The 20,490-nt window shown below is 44.3% G+C and overlaps 1 protein-coding gene across 2 annotated transcripts in view; it reads left to right on the top strand.

The window, feature by feature from the left end:
• ABL1 (ABL proto-oncogene 1, non-receptor tyrosine kinase) overlaps nt 1-20,490 on the top strand; it is a 137,871-nt gene that overhangs the window by 83,824 nt on the left and 33,557 nt on the right. The window contains exon 1 of one of the 2 annotated variants that reach the window (XM_023629153.2): nt 8,845-9,057. The exons of the other annotated variant lie outside the window; for it this stretch is intronic. Coding sequence (XP_023484921.2) covers nt 8,979-9,057 — 79 coding nt within the window. The 5' untranslated portion in view covers nt 8,845-8,978. Of the gene's footprint in view, nt 1-8,844; nt 9,058-20,490 lie in introns of those variants that run through there. 2 annotated transcript variants of the gene reach the window in all.

Consider the following 20,490-nt stretch of genomic DNA (forward strand, 5'->3'; position numbering starts at 1 on the left):
TTCTCGCAGTTGGTTCTACGAGTGTGCTTCAGTTTACCTTATTGTAGAGAGAAGAGTTGGAAGCCTTGAGATTTTTGCAACATTGCTATTTTTGATTTGCTTGTTTTGTAGATATCGTATTCTTTATTCAATATTCAGATTAAAAACAAATAAGACTTTTTAGTGATTTAAAATAGAGTTCTTTGGCATTTATTTCAAAGATTAACCAAAGTAAAGGGACAAACACAATTCGCGAAAACATGCAAAACCTCTTTAAGTTGAATTCAAACACTTAGAGTTTAATAAGAATATCCCAAACTGTTTTTGTTTAATAGTATATCTGTTTATAACTTAACTTTAAGTTTTGTGACTGGATTTAAGAATTCAGAGTTTGGTGTTTCTTCACCACCGGCAGTATTAATATTTGAGACCTGTAGTTTGCAACAATTTTATTTTTTATTTTTATATTTTGGTGAGGAAGATTGGCCCAGAGCTCACATCCATGCCAGTCTTCCTCTATTTTGTATGTGGGACACTGCCACAGCATGGCCTGATGAGTGGTGTGTAGGGCCACACCTGGGATCCAAACCTGTGAACCTGGGCCACCAAAGCAGAGCACACACACTTAACCACTACACCACTGGGCCAGCCCCTACAACAATTTTAAATGTTGTTTTCAGCCTGATGTCCTAAAACTAGTCTGTCAGCTCTTAATTATGGGTACCTATTGGGTGTCACATAATGCGAAAAAATCTCACAAGGGAGTTTGGAGATCTGGCTCTGCCACTTACTTGCTGTGAGACCTTGTGCAAGTTCTTTAACCTATCTGTGCCTCACTTATCTCATCTATAAAATGGGCAAAAAAATTCTGCTTAAAAAATGGTTTAAGGGGGCTGGCCCCGTGGCTAAGTAGTTAAGTTCGTGCGCTCCGCTGCAGGCGGCCCAGTGTTTCATCGGTTCGAGTCCTGGGCGCGGACATGGCACCGCTCATCCAGCCACGTGAGGCGGCGTCCCACATGCCACAACTAGAAGGACCCACAACTAAGAATATACAACTATGTACCGGGGGGATTTGGGGAGAAAAAGGAAAAAAATAAAATCTTAAAAAAAAAAAGGTTTAAGATTGCAGACTTGTTTTTACCTCCACTCGCTCTCTCACTGAAATGACAGGAAAAAGATTTTTTTTAAGTGAAAATGCTTAAGGACAAAAAGCTCCCAGAGGATAAGTGGACAAGAAAGGTGAATGTATTTTAGGGAAATGGAAGGCAGTCCAAAGTGTGGTAACAGACGGCAGAATCGAGGAAGCTGAAGCCTAGCCTCTTCCGAGAGAGGCACTGATGAGAAGCGAGGCAGTTCCTGTGAGAACCTCAGGGAAATAACCAGTGGAGGCCTTAGTACCACAGAAAGCAGGGCATGGTGAGGCCATCACCTCAAAGCAACGGGATGGGTTGAAAGTCTGTGAAAGGAGTTTAAATTCTTCACATCCTTCCCCAACCCTGTACAGCCAGATGACCACCTCTCCTTCCTGCCTACATGAGACTAGGTATTATATTGAGCACTTGCCCTCTAAAGGCTCTGGACTCAGGGGCATTCCCCCAGCAGGGTGCAGCTAAGCCCCTGGGCTGAAAACAGTGGAGTGGGCAAGAGCAGATTTTTTTTTTTGTCTGCATACTAAACAGTGAGTTTCTCAGCCCCTTTCCAATACCTGCTAGCCAGGGCCCTAACAGAAGGAGATGGAAAGATTCTTTTCTGGGGAAAAAACCAAAATTGAATGGCCCTACAGAAAAGTCCATTTGGGGATTGTCTTGATGGAAAAGCAAGCTCACCACCTCCTTTCACTGAAGGCTACTGGTTGCCATGCCCCTTCCATGCACAGTTTTTAGTTCTTCCCTCATCTGTGGCAATAGACAGCCAGACCTCTCCTAGCATTGGAGAAAAGTCTCTAACACGGTAGATAAAGGGTAAAACAGACAGAAAAAAGGGACTTGCTGCAAATAAAGATAAGGCCAGAAATAGAAAGAAGAGTTCAGGAGGACTATTCTTTGCTGTCCTCAGAGAGATATTGTAAACATCTAACAAAAGTGTTATTAAAAGCAATAACAATTAGAATAAGAATGAGCTTCTTTAATATTGAAAACATTATAGCCAAAATTTAAAATTCAGCACAAGACTTGGAAAACAGTCTATCTCAGAAAGCAAAATATAAAGGCAAAGACATGGACAATAAGAGAGAACAGATAAGGAGTGGGCCTCATGGCGTAGTGGTTAAGTTTGTGTGCTCTGCTTTGGTGGCCCAGGGTTTGTAGGTTTGGATCCTGGGTGTGGACCTACACACCACTCATCAAGCCATGCTGTGGCAGCATCCTACATACAAAATAGAGGAAGACTGGCACAGATGCTAGCTCAGCAACAATCTTCCTCAAGCAAAAAGAGGAAGATTGGCAACAGATGTTAGCTCAGGCCAGTCTTCCTCACCAAAAAAAAATAAAGAGAGAGAAAACAGATAAGAAAATTAGAAGCTCAATCCCAGGGCTACAGTGTCTGTCTGGTAGGAATGCCAGAAGGAGAGAAGTGAAAGAAAATGGAGGTGAATTTAGGAGACAGTAAGTATCAGGAAAAATTTCAGAGCTTCGTGAAGGGAGTGTTTTCTAGAGCTAAATGACAAATCTTTGAATTGGATCGGCTCCCTGAGTGCCCAGCATAATAGATGAAAAAAGACTCACTCCAAGCCATACCACTGAAATTTCAGAACACCAAGAAGAGAAAAGCAGGCCATGTATAAAGGATCAGCAAGCAGAGTGGGATTGCATTTCTAAACTACGACCAGAAGATAGTGGAGAAATGCCTTCAAAATTAAGTTGGGAAAATTACTTCCCATCTAGACTTCTTTACCCAGCCAAACTGTCAGAGTAGAAGAGACGAAAGGCATTTTTTAGACATGCACCTTCTTTTTTCCCAGGAAGCTACTGGACAATGAATTCTAAGCAAAATGAGGATGTAACTCAATAAATAGAATTGAGAATATTTTAAGTATCTTAGAACTTGGAAAAAATGCTACTCGGTGTTAGACAGATCTTTGAAATATTTGGGGGGAAAATAGTAATAGGTGTATAGAGACAAATCAAATGAAAAAAATCAAGGCAATTAATATCTCCAGGATAAACAAAGTAATATAATAAAGGAAACATTCATAGTATATTATTGGCGGATCAGTGAATAATATTTACGTTGTCATATCATATAAACACTGACTATTGATTTAACCAAAAATTGTGATTTTTAATGTTTTGGGAGGTTGAGGATGGTGATGGTATATAATACTACTATAATAAGGTAATATATAATGTGGAAAGCTGATGAATCCAGACACAATGTGAGGACATTATTTAGAAAACTGAAGGAGGCTGCCTCTGGGGAAACAACAGACTAGGAGCTGGATTCAGCGGACTGCTGTTTTTATTATGACTTTTAGTACTATTTGATTTTTAACCATATGTGTATATTACTTTGATAAAAAATGCTAATAAAAAATAAAATAGGCATACCAATAATATTAGTTTCCTCCTGGAGAAAAATTATTGTTTAATAGTTATATTTGACTTAATTATAAAAATATAGTAGAGTCTTACTATGATGAGATTTTCTAGAAAGTGGACTTAGTCTAAAGCAGTTCAGATTTAGCCTGTAGGTGAGAACTGCAGCCTTGAAAATACCGAGGGGACTAAGAAAACAATCAGCACTACCCGGAAGACAGTCACATGTGCGCCTGCGCATCCAGTCCTGGGCCTGAAATAGGCCCCCAGTGAAGATGTGGATGTGGAGTTTGTGTTCTACCACAAAGCTGTGGTTGCAGAACCTTGGCTGCAGGATGAAAGGTAGGACTGTCTCTGACATTTTGATCTTAGTTGCTACTCCTACCCTGTTGCTAGTGTTTCTTTCCCTTAATAAAATAAATTGATTTCCTTGTCCCTTGGAAAGCCTCCAGACTACTTTCACTCCCTCAACCTGTGCTTTCTGGAATCATTTTCACATATCACATTTGTTAATTTTAGCTCTTGACTTAGTTCCAGTAAGACTAGGCAGGAACACAGACCATCACCTGATCTAGGAATAGTAGTCCTCTTTTGGAAATAACAATAGCTACTGTTTATCGAGCACCTTCCCTGCGTTACTTCTAATCTTCATAACCCTGTGAGGTAGCTTCTTATGACCACCCCTCAATTTTACAGATGAGAATATTGAGGCTCTGAAAGGGGAAGTAGCTTGCTCAGGCCACCATAGTGAATGGCAAATCTGAGGTTCAGAGCTGGGCTGTATGATGTCATAGCTCATTCAGCCTCCACTGCATTGCCTCTCCCTCTAGCCTGGTTTGCCCAGTCCAGGGTCACCACGCCTTTGTGACACTTGACCAATAAGTAGTACTGTCTCACTGAAAACTTAAGAGACTTAAAGAGATGCATGTGTGTTCTTATGCAGTGGCAAAAATGAGTACGATTGCTGTGATCTTCTAAGTTGTATTCTTCTTCAGTTGGACACACACTGGACCCGCAGAGCTAGAGAACCCGCAGGCTCTCCCTGGGCAGTCTTTGCAGAGTCAGAGGAAGTGGGCTTTGTTAGCATGTGCATATGAAATAGCACGCGCATACCTCAAGATCTTTGCTCTTCCCCCCTTAAAGTTATTGGCTGGGCTGGTCAGTGAGTTCTGGGATCATCTGGTCCTGGAGGGCCCAAACCAGGCCCCATGGCAGAGTCACCTGTCTCCTTCCTCCCTCACTCCCGTCCTGCTGCTGCCAGGTGGAGCTTCTGCATCCTGCATCCTTTGTCCTGTGTCCTGCCTCCTTCCCTTGACCCACTTCTGTGGTGGGCCCCTGCTTTCCCCCACTTTTTGAATAAGATTAAACTCTAAACTTTACAAAAATTCAGGCTTTATCCTAAAATCTTCAGAGAAGAGTCCTCTTTTGATAACTTGTTCTAGGGTTGTGATACGTTTCTTAAATTCAAAAATTGCTTTCAAATGAATAAATTTGCAAAGTATCTATTCCCGTTTGTCCTAGTCCCAGTGAAAATAAGAAGCAACTCTTGCCTCTTCCAAATTGGTGGGTTTCAAACTGAAGTTTGCACACAGATCATCTGGGGAACTTGTTAAGATACAGCCCATTCCACATATTCTGCTTCTGCAGGTCTAGAATGGAGACCAAGAGTCTGCAGTATAAGCAAGCACTGCAGGCAATTCAAAATAGGTTGTCCATGGACCATGCTTTTAGAAACACAGCTCAAATCACAGACTTTAAACTAATTAAGGACCTTTCTTCTTTTATTCTTAACATATTTTAAAATATTCTTAAAGTTCTTATTCCCTGAATGATTTTATTTTAAGACATATTTTTCCAACAGTTAATGATTTTTATTTCATCCTCTGGCTTTGCTCATATTATCCACCTTTCACTTAAACTGCAAATTCTGTGCTGTTTTGGAAGGTTCGAGGACTGCGGACCTTACTGCTTCCCAGCTGTGTGAACTTGGACAGAGTACTTCCCTCTCTTTCTCCCTTCTCCCCCGCTGTTTCCTTACCTGTGAAATGGAATTAAACTTCCCAAGATTCATAGGATTGTTTTGAGGCTTGTGCTGGGCACATATTAGGCTCACATTAAAAGTCTTTTTCATTCCTTTGTCTCTTTTTTCTTTCTTTCGTTTAAAGTTAATGCCTTTGAGGTTTAAGATTGCTTAGAGGGAATCCTTCTTGGGCCTTTCATTCTGGTAAGAAGATTGAAGCTTTCCTTTATTTGCTTGTAACAATGCTTTTTGTATTTTACAAGTGAGTTTTGAAAGCATCAAAAGCTGGATCTGGAAAGAACAGTCTGGGTTTGATATGATTGTGTACAGTTTGATGATATTTTCAATATTCATTGCTGCTATCAGAGTGTTTGCCAGACCTGTTGATGCATGGTTTTATAACTACAATTTAAAACATTTGGACACAGTTTATAAGCCTTACTCACCTAAAGAGTATTTAAGAGGATAGGGGCTGGCCCGGTGGCGCAGCTGTTAAGTGTGCACGGTCTGCTTCGGGAGCCCGGGGTTCTCCGGTTCGGATCCCAGGTGCGGACATGGCATCACTTGGCAAAAGCCATGCTGTGGTAGGCGTCCCACATATAAAGTAGAGGAAGATGGGCACGGATGTTAGCTCAGGGCCAGTCTTCCTCAGCAAAAAGAGGAGGATTGGCAGCAGTTAGCTCAGGGCTAATCTTCCTAAAAAAAAATAAATAAATAACAGGATAAGATCATTTTAGACCCAAGAGCAGAATATTTGTAATAGTGATTATTTTTTTAAAAATAGGGGCTGGCCCTGTGGCCAGGTGGTGAAGTTCGCGCGCTCCGCTGCAGGCCGCCCAGTGTTTCATTGGTTTGAATCCTGGGTGCGCACATGGCACTGCTCATCAAACCACGCTGAGGCAGCATCCCACATCCCACAACTAGAAGGACCCACAATGAAGAATATACAACTATGTGCCGGGGGGCTTTGGGGAGAAAAAGGAAAAAAAATAAAATCTTTAAAAATAAATTTATGTTTCAATATAAAGTACTTCACATGCAAACAAGTGTCTGGGCCTATAATAACTGATAGTATTCAAGGATATGGTTAGAATTGCAAAAATGCCTACTAATGTATAATTCTTGGCATTAAGCGGCCAGTTTGAATATAGCTCTTTAAATCTGAAATTCTATATAATGACAGACTTTATTATAGTCTAGTCCAAAGCCCTTGAACTTTCCAAAATGGTACCAAAACATATAGTGTATTTTTCAGCTTGTTTGTACTGGTGGTACCCTTTTGAATTTTATTATTGGCTTTACACTTGGAGGTTGAAAGGTTCAAGACAGCACTAAACAAGTCGGCAGTCATTACTTGCAGGCTCTCTAAACTGACATTGACAGTGTCTCCCAGAATCTAGGTAACATCCACAGTCACTGCAGTTGTCACCTGGTGGCCCTGTAGTTCTGGGTGTCCAGGTGATGGGAACTGTGTCCCTCCCTGACAGTGCCTTCTTAGGTGCTCATGAGGCCTGACCTGGTGCTGCAACACTGACCGTGGGTCCACTCAGTTGCACTAGAAACACAGTTTGTACATTGATTAGAATTTGGCAGGACACTTCTAAAAAGTTAATGACGCCCTGGCTGAGAACCCCTGTGATACACACTAGTCGCATCCAGTCCAATCTTGAATTTTTATGTGCTATTTTTGGCAGACCTAAATGAAGATCTTGTTACTTAGCCGTTCCTGGTGTACTGAAGATACTGAGCTTCTTGTCATTACAGGATAGGCTGGAAAGTGTAACACATGAGTCCAGCTTTGCCTGTGGGGCCGATCCCAGTAGGCAGGAGTCTCTTAACCAAAGGCTTCCTCTGAAACATGTGACAACCTTAGTTCTTTAACCAAAGATATAGATGTCCAAAGCTTTAATCTGCTTGGAATTTATTCTTGGCCAGAGGGGGCTGGGTAATCCACTGGTCAGGAACCTGATCCTGGATCCAGGTATACCTGGGTTGAGTCCAGCCCTGCCTGTTTCCCGCTGTAGGACCTTTGGCAAGGTGCTTGACTTCTCTGAGCTTCAGGTTTTTACGTGAAGAATCGGGATAATAATTCTATTTTCCTCACAGGATTCTTGTGCAAATACAATGCAGTAATGGACAGGCCCTGCTTCCCACAAGAGTCTGGCACACAGGAGGATCTCAATCCATGTCAGCTCTTAGTAATCATGTGCTCCAAGATGTGGACTAGCTCGATGTTTCTCCCTGATGCAGTTTAGTTATGTGACATTATTTATTAAATACTTTCCTTTTCCTATTGTTATGGAAACTTACCTGATTTTTATTAAATTACTTGGTAGGATTGGGTTCCCTATTGTTTCCCACTGATTAGATTTCTGGTTTTGTGCCAAGTAACACATTATTGTGATTATTGTTATTTTATAATACATTATGATATTGTCTATTTTAGTCCTGACCAGAGTTGTAAGAAGGTTTGAGCCCAACATAGCAATGAAATGGGTTTTAAACAACCGTACCCCGTGGCACTCACCTAACAAGGAAAAAAGTTCTCTGTTGAAGAAAATGAGGCAAAGAAGGGATGCCGGCCCTGCCTCTAATGAGTTCTCATTGTGCAGACTAAATTCCTCTTACATAGAATCAGAAATTATGTTTGAATTTGAACTTGCACATCCCTTCTGTTTCCAACGGTCTCCTAGTCTGAATGTATGATTTGTGAAATGTGTTCCATACTTGGGTAGTTGTCATGTGGGTTCGGCTCTCTGATTATTCATTCCTTAGACACCCGTTGAGTTAGCCTTAATCACAGTAAACTCACTGAATATAAATGAGATCAGTATTGGTAATTCCAGAGGAATTTGCGTTATTCACCAACACTCTCAGGACATAGGGTTTGCCAGGGCACGGCGTACGGTGGAAGTCGGCCTTAAGCGGTGCAGCTTGGGGGCATCTCATGCCACAGAGATGCACAAGGTTTCTAAAGTGGTGCGGAGCGGGCCTGCGCTCTGCGACATCCGGAGTAGCCGGTATCTTTCTTGGGGTTTTAGGACTGCACTTCCCAATGTCGAGAAGCACCAAATGCCGCGCTGAAAATCAGTCCCCCTGCTGACCAAGAAATTGGCCCCAGCTTGGTTGTGGCCCGCGGTAACGGTCTAGGCCGGGCCTTGGGAACGCCGGGAGCCTGCGGGTCCCGGCGCGGCGCCGAGGGGGTTAAGGCGGCCGAGCGGCGGGGGCGGGCCTCGCGGGCCGGGCTCGGGGCCCTTTGTTAACGGGCGCGTCCGAGCGGAGACGGAGACGCGGCCGCGGCCGTGGGCGGGCGCGGGGCGGCGGCGAGGCGGCATGGCGGGGCCGCGGGGGCCCGCGGGGGCGCGCGGGGCCAGCGGGCAGAGCCGGGCCTGAGCGGGGCGGCGGAGCGAGCCGGGGAGCCCGCCCCACGCCGCCGGCGCGCGAAGATGTTGGAGATCTGCTTGAAGTTGGTGGGCTGCAAATCCAAGAAGGGGCTCTCCTCGTCCTCCAGCTGCTACCTGGAAGGTGAGCGCCGCGCCGCCGCCGGCGGGGGTCGAGGTGGCCGCGGGGGCACCGGCCGGGCCTTCCTAGGCCTCGCCCGCGCGGGCGCTCCCTCTCCCTCCCTCTCTGTCTCTCTCCCTCTCGTTCTCCCTCTCCCCACCCCCCCTCCTTCTTTCTCTCGACCGCCCCTGGGCGCTGCCCCTAGCAAGGAGGATGCGGGGCTCCGGCCCCGCTCGCTAACCCCGGGAGAGCCCACGTCGCGGGGCCCCAGCTGCGGGGCTCTACCCGAGAAAGTTTGAGAAAGCGAACTCTGCAGGCCTGAATGGCCTTGTGAGCCCACATTGTGGGATTTCCACCGTTAATTGGGAATTATGTGTCAAAAAGGTCTGCCCGTGTGTTTGTGAAACATATGATTTTCATTAAGTATCGTGTACAAAGGGAACACAGCTCTACCATTTATGGATACAGAATTTCAAGTGATCTTTCCACTCCCCCCACCCCCACCCCAGTCTTATCTACAGACCACGAAGAGGTCTTAGGAATTTTCTCTCTTTGGGGAGGAGAAAAGAGAAATTACACCAGATTTTAAGAAGGCGTTTTGAATGAGTTGGGAGTCCTTGGGGAGGGGGACCTCGTGTTAGGTTCCCTCCTGAAGCCTCAGGGCCAGCAGCATTTCACCTCACCTTCTTTCCCTTCCACTCTCCTTTTCTTCTCGAATCCATTTATTTATTTGTTTGTTTCTTTCTTTCCTGTTACTTGTCTTTCACTTCTTGGTAAGGTGACAAGTGAAAAAAGCCAATTGAGGATGATGAGCAGTCGTCATTTTGTAACCTCAAGGTGGACCTAAAATTGATCTGATTTAGGGCCTGACTGGTTGTCCCAGACTCTTGCTTTCAGCAGAAGGGCTAATAGTGCTTCAGAGACGTAATCCTGCTTGTGTTTCTCTGTCATTTTCTTTTTAAGACTCAAAGTAGGAATAGAAAGATAAAGCTCATCTTAGAACAAGTAGGATTTCGCCTCTAGTGCCGTGAAGTTGTAATGTTTTTCAAGTGAAGAACAGATAAATGGAGGCCTCATTAATTGTCTAACCTGTTTTTCTTTTCTTTCCAACTTTTTGACTTGAGGGTCTGCCTGGCGTCACATGTGCAGCCCAGACCATAAAGACCAATGGGTGTTGTAGGTGAGACCTGTTCGCCCTTCTCGCCCAAGATGTGCACGTCGGTCCCCTTCCCTCTCTGGGGTTTCAGGCCTTGGAGGAGGCTCATCCAGATGGAGTGAGCTCACAAAATCTAGCTTTTAGGGGGAGGAGACGGTTTATTTGTCTCTACAAGTTGGCATTTGAGCAGCCAAAATCATCTTCAGTTAATATGTCGCTTCTTTTCCAAGTTGCTCAGAATTCTGAACACACTCTCATTTCCATCTGTAACGAGTTAGTGTTAGGCATTATCATCTCCGCTGCGCAGATGCACGCCGAGGGCGGGGGAGATGAATGGACTTTTGTAACAGTGGAGCTGGAGGAAAGTTCAGGCCACAGTGAAGCTCTGACTTTGTTTTGTTTTCCTGAGGGTAAATGAGAGATTTAGTATGTACCTGGCTGGTTTAATTATTGTTTTTGAGGAAAAAAATCTAATATAAAGTGTCTTATTCCAGTCCACCAGACTGCTTTGGGTCAAGGCTTCATCTAGGAAGGTATCAGTCTAGGAATTTTCTTGGTATTGAGTGTTCCTTATTTCATTGTTTTTTTAATTGGAGATAGTAAATGGAATTATTGTTTTGTAGTTGAGAGAATTTAACAAACCTCAGTAATGGTTTCTTAAATACTGGACGTGCTGTTAGTCTCTTGGGAAACACAGTTGCCAACATCTGGATAAGTAATCCAGCCTTTCCATTTTTACTGACGTCTAAATCAGTCAGTCGGTGTTTACTGACACCACTTGGGGCCCCGGCATCCCAGGTCAGGAGGAACATTGAGTATGGTTGAGTTTTCCATTCTGTCCAAGAAGACTCGGCCATGAATGCCACTTGATCATGCATCTACTTGCTCCTTGGGCCTAGCTGTCAAAGCAACAATTATTAAATGCTTACTGTGTGCCAGGCACTGTTTCAGGATTCTGTATGATTTAATTTGCACATTTCTCATGATGGCTCTGTGATTATTTCCATTTTATAGATGAGGAAACTGACGCACCAAAAGGTTAGGAAACTTGTCTAAGGTCGCAGAGCTAGCAAGTGGTGGTGCTGGGATTCGAATCCATGCTGTCTGGCTCCGAAGAGCCCAGTTTTGGCCACTCCATGCTTTAGCGACTGTCACTGTTGATGTCCTTTGGAACTCTCTGTGGATGTTAAAATGGAGTCTTCAGAAACACTCTGACTAATGTCTGAAATAGGATAGTCTGTCTTTCTCTTCTAGAAACCTAATAGTTGTAAAAAAGATGACCTTTAGCAGTAGAATTAAACTTTTTAAGTGTATATTTTACAATAGCTGTACGTGGTAAAGGATTCTAAAGGGTATTTGCTGAAAGTTGTGTCTCCTCTCCTGTTTCCCTATGCCAGAAGTAATCACTCCGGAGCTTCTTGTGTACCTTCTAGAAGTATTTTATGCATACATAAGCACTTAGAGCGTTTGAATTTTGTGCTCCACCTTTGTGGAAATGCATGTTTGCAGCAGTATCTATTCACTGTGGCCACATTTACCTTGCAATCTTTGGTGTGCTTCAAACGCGGAATTTTCTGATTTATTTCTCCCCCTAGAGACGTGAAAGGAAGCAAACGTGAACAGTAGCCATTTGAATTCAGTGTTTTCCAGTTTATCTTGTTTGTTCATGTGTTTGTATTCACGTACATTGTACGTGAATATTGCACATGCACATGTTCTTTAGTTTGGAATCAAAAACTAATGACTGTGAAGTGAACTCCTCTCGAACTTTCAAAATTTATTTTAAGGACCCGCTTTTAAACGCTTCTTTCTAGCAGTTAACTTTCTGGCAAATGCTTTATGTGGTGCCAGCCACGCAGATACACTTTTAGAACTTCTGCTTCAGAGAAGCTTATGCTGTCATTCTAAATACTCTGTCCTGAGGTCATCAAATACTTCCCTTGTTTAGTAACAAAGAAAATCTGAGGCTCTTTCTGTAACCTAATATAAAGCCAGTGAGTCCTTTTCATTTGAGGTTGCGTTAAAATGTTGAGCATTTCTGACGTGACGGGCCTTGGCACTAAGTGCTTCGTAGACGTCCTCACTTAGTTCTCAGACCAGCGCCGTGAGGTTTGGAGAGGAGAGGAGGAAGGAGGACCTCAGTTCACTTTGGTTGGAAATACTTTTGAGTTTGGGGTGGAAGAGCCCAGTTTTTGTCTGAACTCTCTCTGCTTCTCTGTTTCCTTACCTCTCAGATAAAGAGAACAAACATCCTCTGTCCAGCCCACCTTAGAGGATCATTTTGAGGAGCTGTGAGATGGTTCAAGTGAAAGTTCTGAAACCAGCAACGTGTTCAACGTGTGTATTTGTACTGACGTGCAGTTCCTTTGACATGTCCTTAAGTCCAGACAGTTTTAGGGCTAGGGTATTGCTAAGGTTCCATTCTCATGTGAGGCATGCAGCTCCAGAGCCAGCCAGCCTGGACACGGATGCCAGGCGTGCTCCCCGGTGACCCTAGGCATGTTGCTCTCTGAGCCTCGGTGCTCTCATTTCTATAATAAGGCTCATAGTAGTCCCTATCTCACTGAGTTGGGAGAGTCACATGAGAGATTTCATTTAAATTATTTAGCACAGAGCAAGATGTTAGCATCTGTTAGCTGTTGTTATTTTAAACAAACATTTAGCAGTCTAAAATGTTGGCGTTGCCACTTTGTCTAATGGCTGAAGTGATGATAGAATTGAGCTGAACCCACCCAAAAGTTTTTCTTATTGTTAACAAAAGTGTTTCTAAGTTTGCTTCGATGCATTTAATTAATACTTCCTGTCCTTGGTTTTAAGGAAAAGTATCTTCCCTTTCTCTGACCCTCTCTGATTCCCAGGGTGAATATTTTAATTGTGGAAGAAAAGATCCCATTGGTTCATGGTTGGCATCTTATTTCTTCTCTCCAGAGGCAGTATTTCCACAGCTCTAAACATCTAAAAACTGAAAATCTCATACTCCTTATTACCTTGTTGTAAAATTGAGTCATAATTTTGCCAGTGTAATCACTGATCTGAAATAGAAACAGGAAAAATTATCTATGGGTAGGTTTTTTTTTGAGGAAGATTAGCCCTGAGTTAACTACTGCCAATCCTCCTCTTTTTTCTGAGGAAGACTGGCCCTGAGCTAACATCTGTGCCCATCTTCCTCCACTTTGTATGTGGAACGTCTACCACAGCCTGGCTTTTGCCAAGCGGTGCCATGTCTGCACCCGGGATCCAAACCGGTGAACCCCGAGCTGCCGAGAAGCAGACCGTACGAACTTAACTGCTGTGCCACCAGGCCGGCCCCTGTGGATAGGTTTTTAAAATATATAACAACGTTGTACAACATGATGACTATAGTTAGTACTGTATTGTATATTTAAAAGTTGTTAAGAGAGTAGATCTTAAAAGTCCTCATCATAAGGAAGAAAAATTTTTAATTACGTGTGGTGATGGATGTTAACTAAACTAATTATGGGAATCTTTTCTTAATATATACGTATATCAAATCATGTTGTATACTTTAAACTTATACAATGTTATATGTCAATTATATCTCAATAAAACTGGAAAAAATATGAAAGAACTAAAGATCAAATGGGACATTGGAAGAATTTAACTTTTCCTCTGTAATGGTGGATCATAATCATAATTAAGCAAAGAAAAATAATTTATAAAATAAATTCTTAGGTTAATGTTTTTTTTTTTTTACTTCTTTTACTTACTTTTTTTTAATGGAAAATTTTAAACCTATAATGGAAGCACACAGCATAATGAACTCCCTTGTACTCATCACGCAGCTTTAACAATTATCAGCTTATGGTCAAGTTGATAGGTTTTCAAGGTTTTCTTGCCTAGTGAAGTTATAGTTTCTAAAGCCATTTGGAAGAATAGCTTGCTAGTTAGCGACTTTTAAGAGTCTAACTTTGTCCTCAGATAATGAGAGTTGTTATTTTCTGAAGTTGGTTTTCAAATCTTTCTTTCTTAACCCATGCCGTAGATACTTTCTTATACTGTCTATGTCAGTTGATGGTGATAAGGAAGACAGACAGACAGGTGAGGGAGACAGAGAGGCATTTGGGAATTAGAGAGGAGGAAGGAGGAATGGAAGACAGACGCTGGAAGGCAAAGACAAAAAGACAGGTTGAAACAGAAAGGGAAACAAAGGAGAGAGGGAAGGAAGACAGTGAGGGGACAGGGACAGAAGGGGGATGGCCGGAGGGGTGGGGGAGAAAGAAAAAAAGCAAGATTGTGAGAGAGAGAAGTGCCAGAGACAGTGATGGACTGTCTGGGTGGCTGATGGATAGAGAACTGGAGGGGAGGCAGCTGAGGCACCTCGCTCGGCTTCCACGTCCTCCCCTCTCGTGCTGGAGTCCACCTGATAGGGTCGTGGGGGTTTAGTGCAGATGGAGTGCTTGGTGCAGAGCTGGCACTCAGAAGGGATCAATAACCATTAGCTGTCATTCTCTCCCATTCAGTTGCGTAAACTTTAACCTCATTACTCTTAAATTCTCTTTAGAGACCTAATTCTTTTTTTTTTTTAAGATTTTATTTTTCCTTTTTCTCCCCAAAGCCCCCCAGTACATAGTTGTGTATTTTTAGTTGTGGGTCCTTCTAGTTGTGGCATGTGGGACGCCACCTCAGCATGGCCTGATGAGCGGTGCTGTGTCCATGCCCAGGATCCGAACCGGCGAAACCCTGGGCCACCAAAGCAGATCTCACGAACTTAACGACTCGGCCACGGGGCTGGCCCCTAGAGACCTAATTCTTATCAATCTTACCAGTCCTCAAATTTAGCCAATAGTGTTGTACATTGAATACCTTAAAATTGAATTTAAAGGCTGGCCATAAATAGAATTAGCCACTGCTTTTTGGAGTCAAAATACCTTTTTTTGGTCACGTTCAATTACTCAGATTAGCAATAGAAATAATACTGGCTAACAAGACATTCTGGGGAGATGGCCTGCCGTTGGGGAGCCCCTTTACTTCAGTGACTCAGCTCTAAACGGACCCAGGAGTCCTTGATGACACTTTCCCAGAGAACAGGAAATCTGAAACGAGTGCTTTCAAATCATCCCAGGCCTGGCGGCAGAGGGGGAGGCTTTTGGCCTACTGCAAAGGGCCTGTGACAGGATGCAAATGAGGCTTTATGGTTAGCAGGCTCACTGCGGGCAGTTTGAGTCAGGGCCAGTGCAGGGGTTCGTGGAACAGACAAAACGTGTGTGGAGGCCTCAGGGCTCTAACCAGGGGGCGGTCTGCCTGTTAGGAGACTGTAACAAAGCCTATTTCCTTTGAAAGCACAGAGAAATGGACTTTTATGTTACACCTTCTTTTAGGATCTTGGTCATGGTTTACAATCCATTAAAAAAATTATTGCATTTCCTAGATTTTTATAAAAGTTTTCCTGGTCAGGTTACATTTGCTTTTCATATTTACTGTCTGTCATTTCTATTATTGCAGGTTAACAGATAATCAAGGTGCAGGCTTCAGCCATGACTTAATATTTTACCTTGTTGCCAAAGACCGAGAGGTGCAGGGTGTTCTACATATGAGTTCTTTCTTTTTTTTTTTGAGGAAGATTAGCCCTGAGCTAACATCTGCTGCCAATCTTCCTCTTTTTGCTGAAGAAGACTAGCCCTGAGCTAACATCCGTGCCCATCTTCTTCTACTTTACATGTGGGACGCCTACCACAGCATGGCTTGATGAGCAGTGCTGTGTCCGCACCGGGATCCGGACCGGCAAACCCCAGGCCGCCGAAGCGGAACATGCACACTTAACCGCTGTGCCACCGGGCTGGCCCTACATACAAGTTCATTTTAATACACAGGAGCCGGTACTGTATGTCCTGCACAGCGCTATGCAGGAGTCTGCATTGCTGAAGATTCTATGATAAGAACGCGTGGTCTCTGCCCCAAAGGAGTGTACCATATTGTGGTGACAACAGTAAGTGAAGGAGTAATTGCCCTGTAGTGCCGTGCCCTAGTGCCAGATCCTACACCTGACGTTCCTGCAAAAATTCTGTCATGGGGGCCGGCCCAGTGGTGCAGCGGTTAAGTGCGCGTGTTCTGCTTTGGCGGCCCAGGGTTCACTGGTTCGGATCCCGGGTGCAGACATGGCACTACTTGGCAAAAGCCAGGCTGTGGTAGGCGTCCCACATATAAAGTAGAGGAAGATGGGCACAGATGTTAGCTCAGGGCCAGTCTTCCTCAGCAAAAAGAGGAGGATTGGCAGTAGTTAGCTCAGGGCTAATCTTCCTCAAAAAAAAAAAATTCTGTGCATGTAGGGTGAGCCCTCCTGACAGCCCAACTAGATGGATACCATTGTTGCCCTATTGTGTAGTTGAGAAACTGAGGCTCAGAAATTAGTATCTTTAAGACATGGTGGGCTGAGATTTGAACAAAGTTGTCCACCCTGGAGTCCAGGGTTAATGCACTGCAAGGGACATGTGAACAGATTCCTTACTGTGTGTTGCAGGGCGGTAATGGAAACAGACACCAGGTACCCAAGTGAGGGGAAGGGGAAGTAATCAATTGGGGGCAAGGCGGTAGGGAGGAGGAAGGACCAGCCAGAGGCTGACTATAGGTAGTGAGGTCAGGAGGATGAGCAGTAAGTAGGCTGGGAAGGCATTCCACGGAGAGTGTATGGCACTTGTCAAGTGCACACAGGTGAGGCAGCAGTGGGGTTTTGTGTGGGGGAAACTGCAATGCATTTGGGGAGTCTGGAATGAAAAGTAGGGGTCGTGGGAGAAGATGATCCCAGGCCAGACCCTGCAGGGCCTCCTCATGTGCCCTCTTGGGGAACTTGGACTTTTCCTATGGTCGTGGTAATAATAACAACCCAACCAGTTTTTGAGGGCCTGTTACATGCTAGGAGCAGTGTCCCCCACGTTATCTGCAAACTGCCAGCTACTCTGCAAGGCCCATGATAACTCTCTTCCTTACGGTGCCACAGAAGACACTTGCTAGTGAATGGGGACTGCGCATCGACAGGCAGGGCTGCCTCCCCAGCCTTCTCTCTTGCTCCTCTGCCAGCAGCCATCTCCATGGGACTTTAACAGGAGAGTGACTTGGTCGGGTTTGCATTTTAGAAAGACCCCTCTGGTGGCAGTGTGGAGGTGGAAGGGAGGGGGCAGGGTCAGAGAGGGAAACCAGTCAAGGGTGTGGTGAGTCATGGAAAGGACAGGACTGACCAGAGACATGTGGGAGGACAAGTGGCCCGAATATGGGTGTGAACTTACTGGGCCGAGGGCGGGGGGTCAGTGACAGGTGTTCAGAGTAGTTTGAAAGTGCTGGGGTCCCATTTTATGTGGGTCTTTCTGCTCCATTTCCAGTAACCGTAGACGTCTTTGACAGTGGGTCTCTTAGCAAGTGATATAGCAGCCCTGTGTGTTTTGCTGTTCGGTGGAGGGTGGGGGACGGACCGTGTGGGCAGAGAGGTTCATGTTTGGACTCCCGATGGGGGCAGCGGGGTGGAGAGTTCTCTTTGCTGAGACTGCCTGGCTGAGAACTTTTGAATGCAAAAAGCTTCCAGAAGAAACAGTTAAACTTTGGGCGAATTTAAATAACTTTGTTGTTTAACTTTTTGTTTTTTAAAGGAGATTTCTCTAGAAACCTGTTTAATTTATTGCCTATAATGCTCATAAGTGGGAAGTAATACAGCTGCATTTGTTTAAAAAGAAAATTGCATAATTTGGATTTCTCACTAATTTTTAGCTGCCTCCTTGGCCCCTCTCCCCGTCTGATCGCTGGGCTTCTCCTGACCCTAATCCATAGTGCAGGAGTTGTTGACCTGCAGGGCCCTCGGGGTCTGGGATAGAATTCAGGGCTCCACGTCCTGGGAGGGGAAAAGGTTAAAACTTTATTTCAGTCACCTCTAACTGAAAGTTAGTACTTCATTCTTTTAAGGATGTTGGTAACAAATCACAGTAATATTAGCAGTATTTGTGACTCTGTCACCAATAGAAATCAGATATTTTCATATCATTTAACAGAGTGATTATTACTTATACTCATCACTACTTTGAAATGACAGTAGTTACCACTGGATCGTGTTATTTAATGTGTTAATAAAGAAGCATGTATTTAATGCATTAATAAAGAAGCTCTGTATCACAAATTTTTGAAAAGATTGTGAGGACTTTCAGTAAAATTGTTTGTCTTTCAGTCCTCCTTACTTATTTTATGCATTTACAAGCTTCCTTCTGAGGGGGAGGCCCTAGGCATCACCAGAGGGCCTGAGGCTCACGCCGTGAAGGCTCCTCAGTGGCCTTGGTGCGTCAGGCTGCCTCGGATCCCTGTGCTAATGCTGTTTCCCTTGCCGGCATGGTCTTGTTCGGGGGTCTACCTCCTTCTAACCCCAGTGAGCTGACCCCTCACAGCTCCTGGCCCTCAGTGTCGGTGTCCTGATAAATTAATCCACGGGCCGGCACTTGTCTTCTCTTAGACTTCGCTTCAGGCCATGTGAATTTTCATCCACTGTATTTCTCCCACAAGGAGCAGAGGCTGCGGGGTGACTCCTCGCGTCGTTACCACCCTGCTCCCCAGCAGCTGATGCAGTGGTTTGGGGTGCTGGGAAAATTCGGGTCAGTGTGCAGTTAATGCCAGGGCTATATTTAACTAAACTAGCTTTCAAAACAATTTTAACTGCTCCAGGTGAGGGTCTAAATTACAAAATAAAGGACTGTGTAGAGCGTAGATAAAATGACTTTCATCAAGTTCAACTTGTGGGAAATAATACTTTTCCTCTAAGCTCACTTTATAAGAAGTTGTATGAGACTGTTATAAACTGACTTGAGAATAGTCTGAGCATGATCTCATCAGTTGGAACAGAGCATGAAATAAAACACGAAGCCTTCCCTCTTTTCTGAAGGGTCTGTTTTATAGATTTTTAAGTTACAGAAATTCCTTGAACTGGAGGATAATAGTGAAAGACCCACAAAGGAAACAGGAATAAAGCAACAACGGTTTAAATAATTAAATGCGAGCAGAAGTAGGGGGGATGTTTCTCACGTCTGACACGCCCGCCCTGCGCCCTCCCCCACACAGAGCTGTCTCCGCAAGCCGGTGGTGCCGCGTAGCTGTAGCTGGCGCTCGCACTCCAGAGGGAACCGTGACCTTGGGCCCGAGCGCCAACAGGAAGGTGGGGAGCTTCCCAGGGATGTTTTTCCTGGAGGTGAAGTCACCCCTCCCCTCGGGACTGTGAAGTAGCAGGCCGCTGGAGTTCGTGCGCATCTTACCTCTTCCTGCCTGCCAGTGGTGGGCTCAGCAGCAGCAGCAGCCCCTGGAAGTCTAGACCAGATAAGCCATATCGGAGAATCTTTGGTAAACATTTTTGATCAGTGACTCGCAACTTTAAGACAGGATTATTTTTGTATATAATGGTCTTTAAACTGTACTTTAAAGACCCAAGCCATTTTCTTAGAATACTGTCCCAACAAGTTAATCATGCACGGCTCCAGAGAATTCTGTGGCATTGTTCTTAATGAATTTTCAAACAGTTTGATATTCTCATAGGTGAAGCCATAGCTTTTTGGAGGTTTGGAAGCATTTTTAAGGTATCACCGTTATTGGCGCCCAACTGGCTAATTAATGACTTTTCCACAGTTTTGTTGATGGGTGGAAACCTTTTCATTAACAGTGTAGTGAAATAACAAAAGGGTTTTAAATGGGATGAGAGGCACTTTTGAAGATACAAATCTTAAATATATTTAAAATATGACTCTTTTCAGAAAGGATGCTACAGAAAATGTTCACTTAAAAAATGGAAGAATAGGGGCCAGCCTGATGGCACAGTGGTTAAGTGTGCACATTCCACTTTGGTGGCCCAGGGTTCGCTGGTTCAGATCCCGGGTGTGGACATGGCACCGCTTAGCATGCCATGCTGTGGTAGGCGTCCCACATAGAACATGGAGGAAGATGGGCACGGATGTTAGCTCAGGGCCAGTCTTCCTCACCAAAAAGAGGAGGATTGGCAGATGTTAGCTCAGGGCTAATCTTCCTTAAAAAAAAAAAAAAGAATAGCAGGTGCTAAAATTTCTTTCCCAAGACTTAACAATAGCCAGAAGATCCACAGGAAGAACAGAAGAGGGGAGCTCTTTTGGACGCGTTTTGAATGAAGCCTTTGGGCTTCTTTAGGGGTCTGACTTCCTGACAGTGGGACTGGCAGAAAGTTCATGTATTAAGCAAGGAAGATTTAAGTGCGTTCTGCAACTTTAGCCTTGTAAGCTGTGATCATTTTTAAGGTTGACGAGTATAGTTCACTATGAAATGAAGCGAGGAACTTGGCGTTTGTACGTTGT

Source organism: Equus caballus, chromosome 25, assembly GCF_041296265.1.
Source record: "Equus caballus isolate H_3958 breed thoroughbred chromosome 25, TB-T2T, whole genome shotgun sequence".
In the NCBI taxonomy this organism is placed as follows: Eukaryota; Metazoa; Chordata; class Mammalia; order Perissodactyla; family Equidae; genus Equus; species Equus caballus.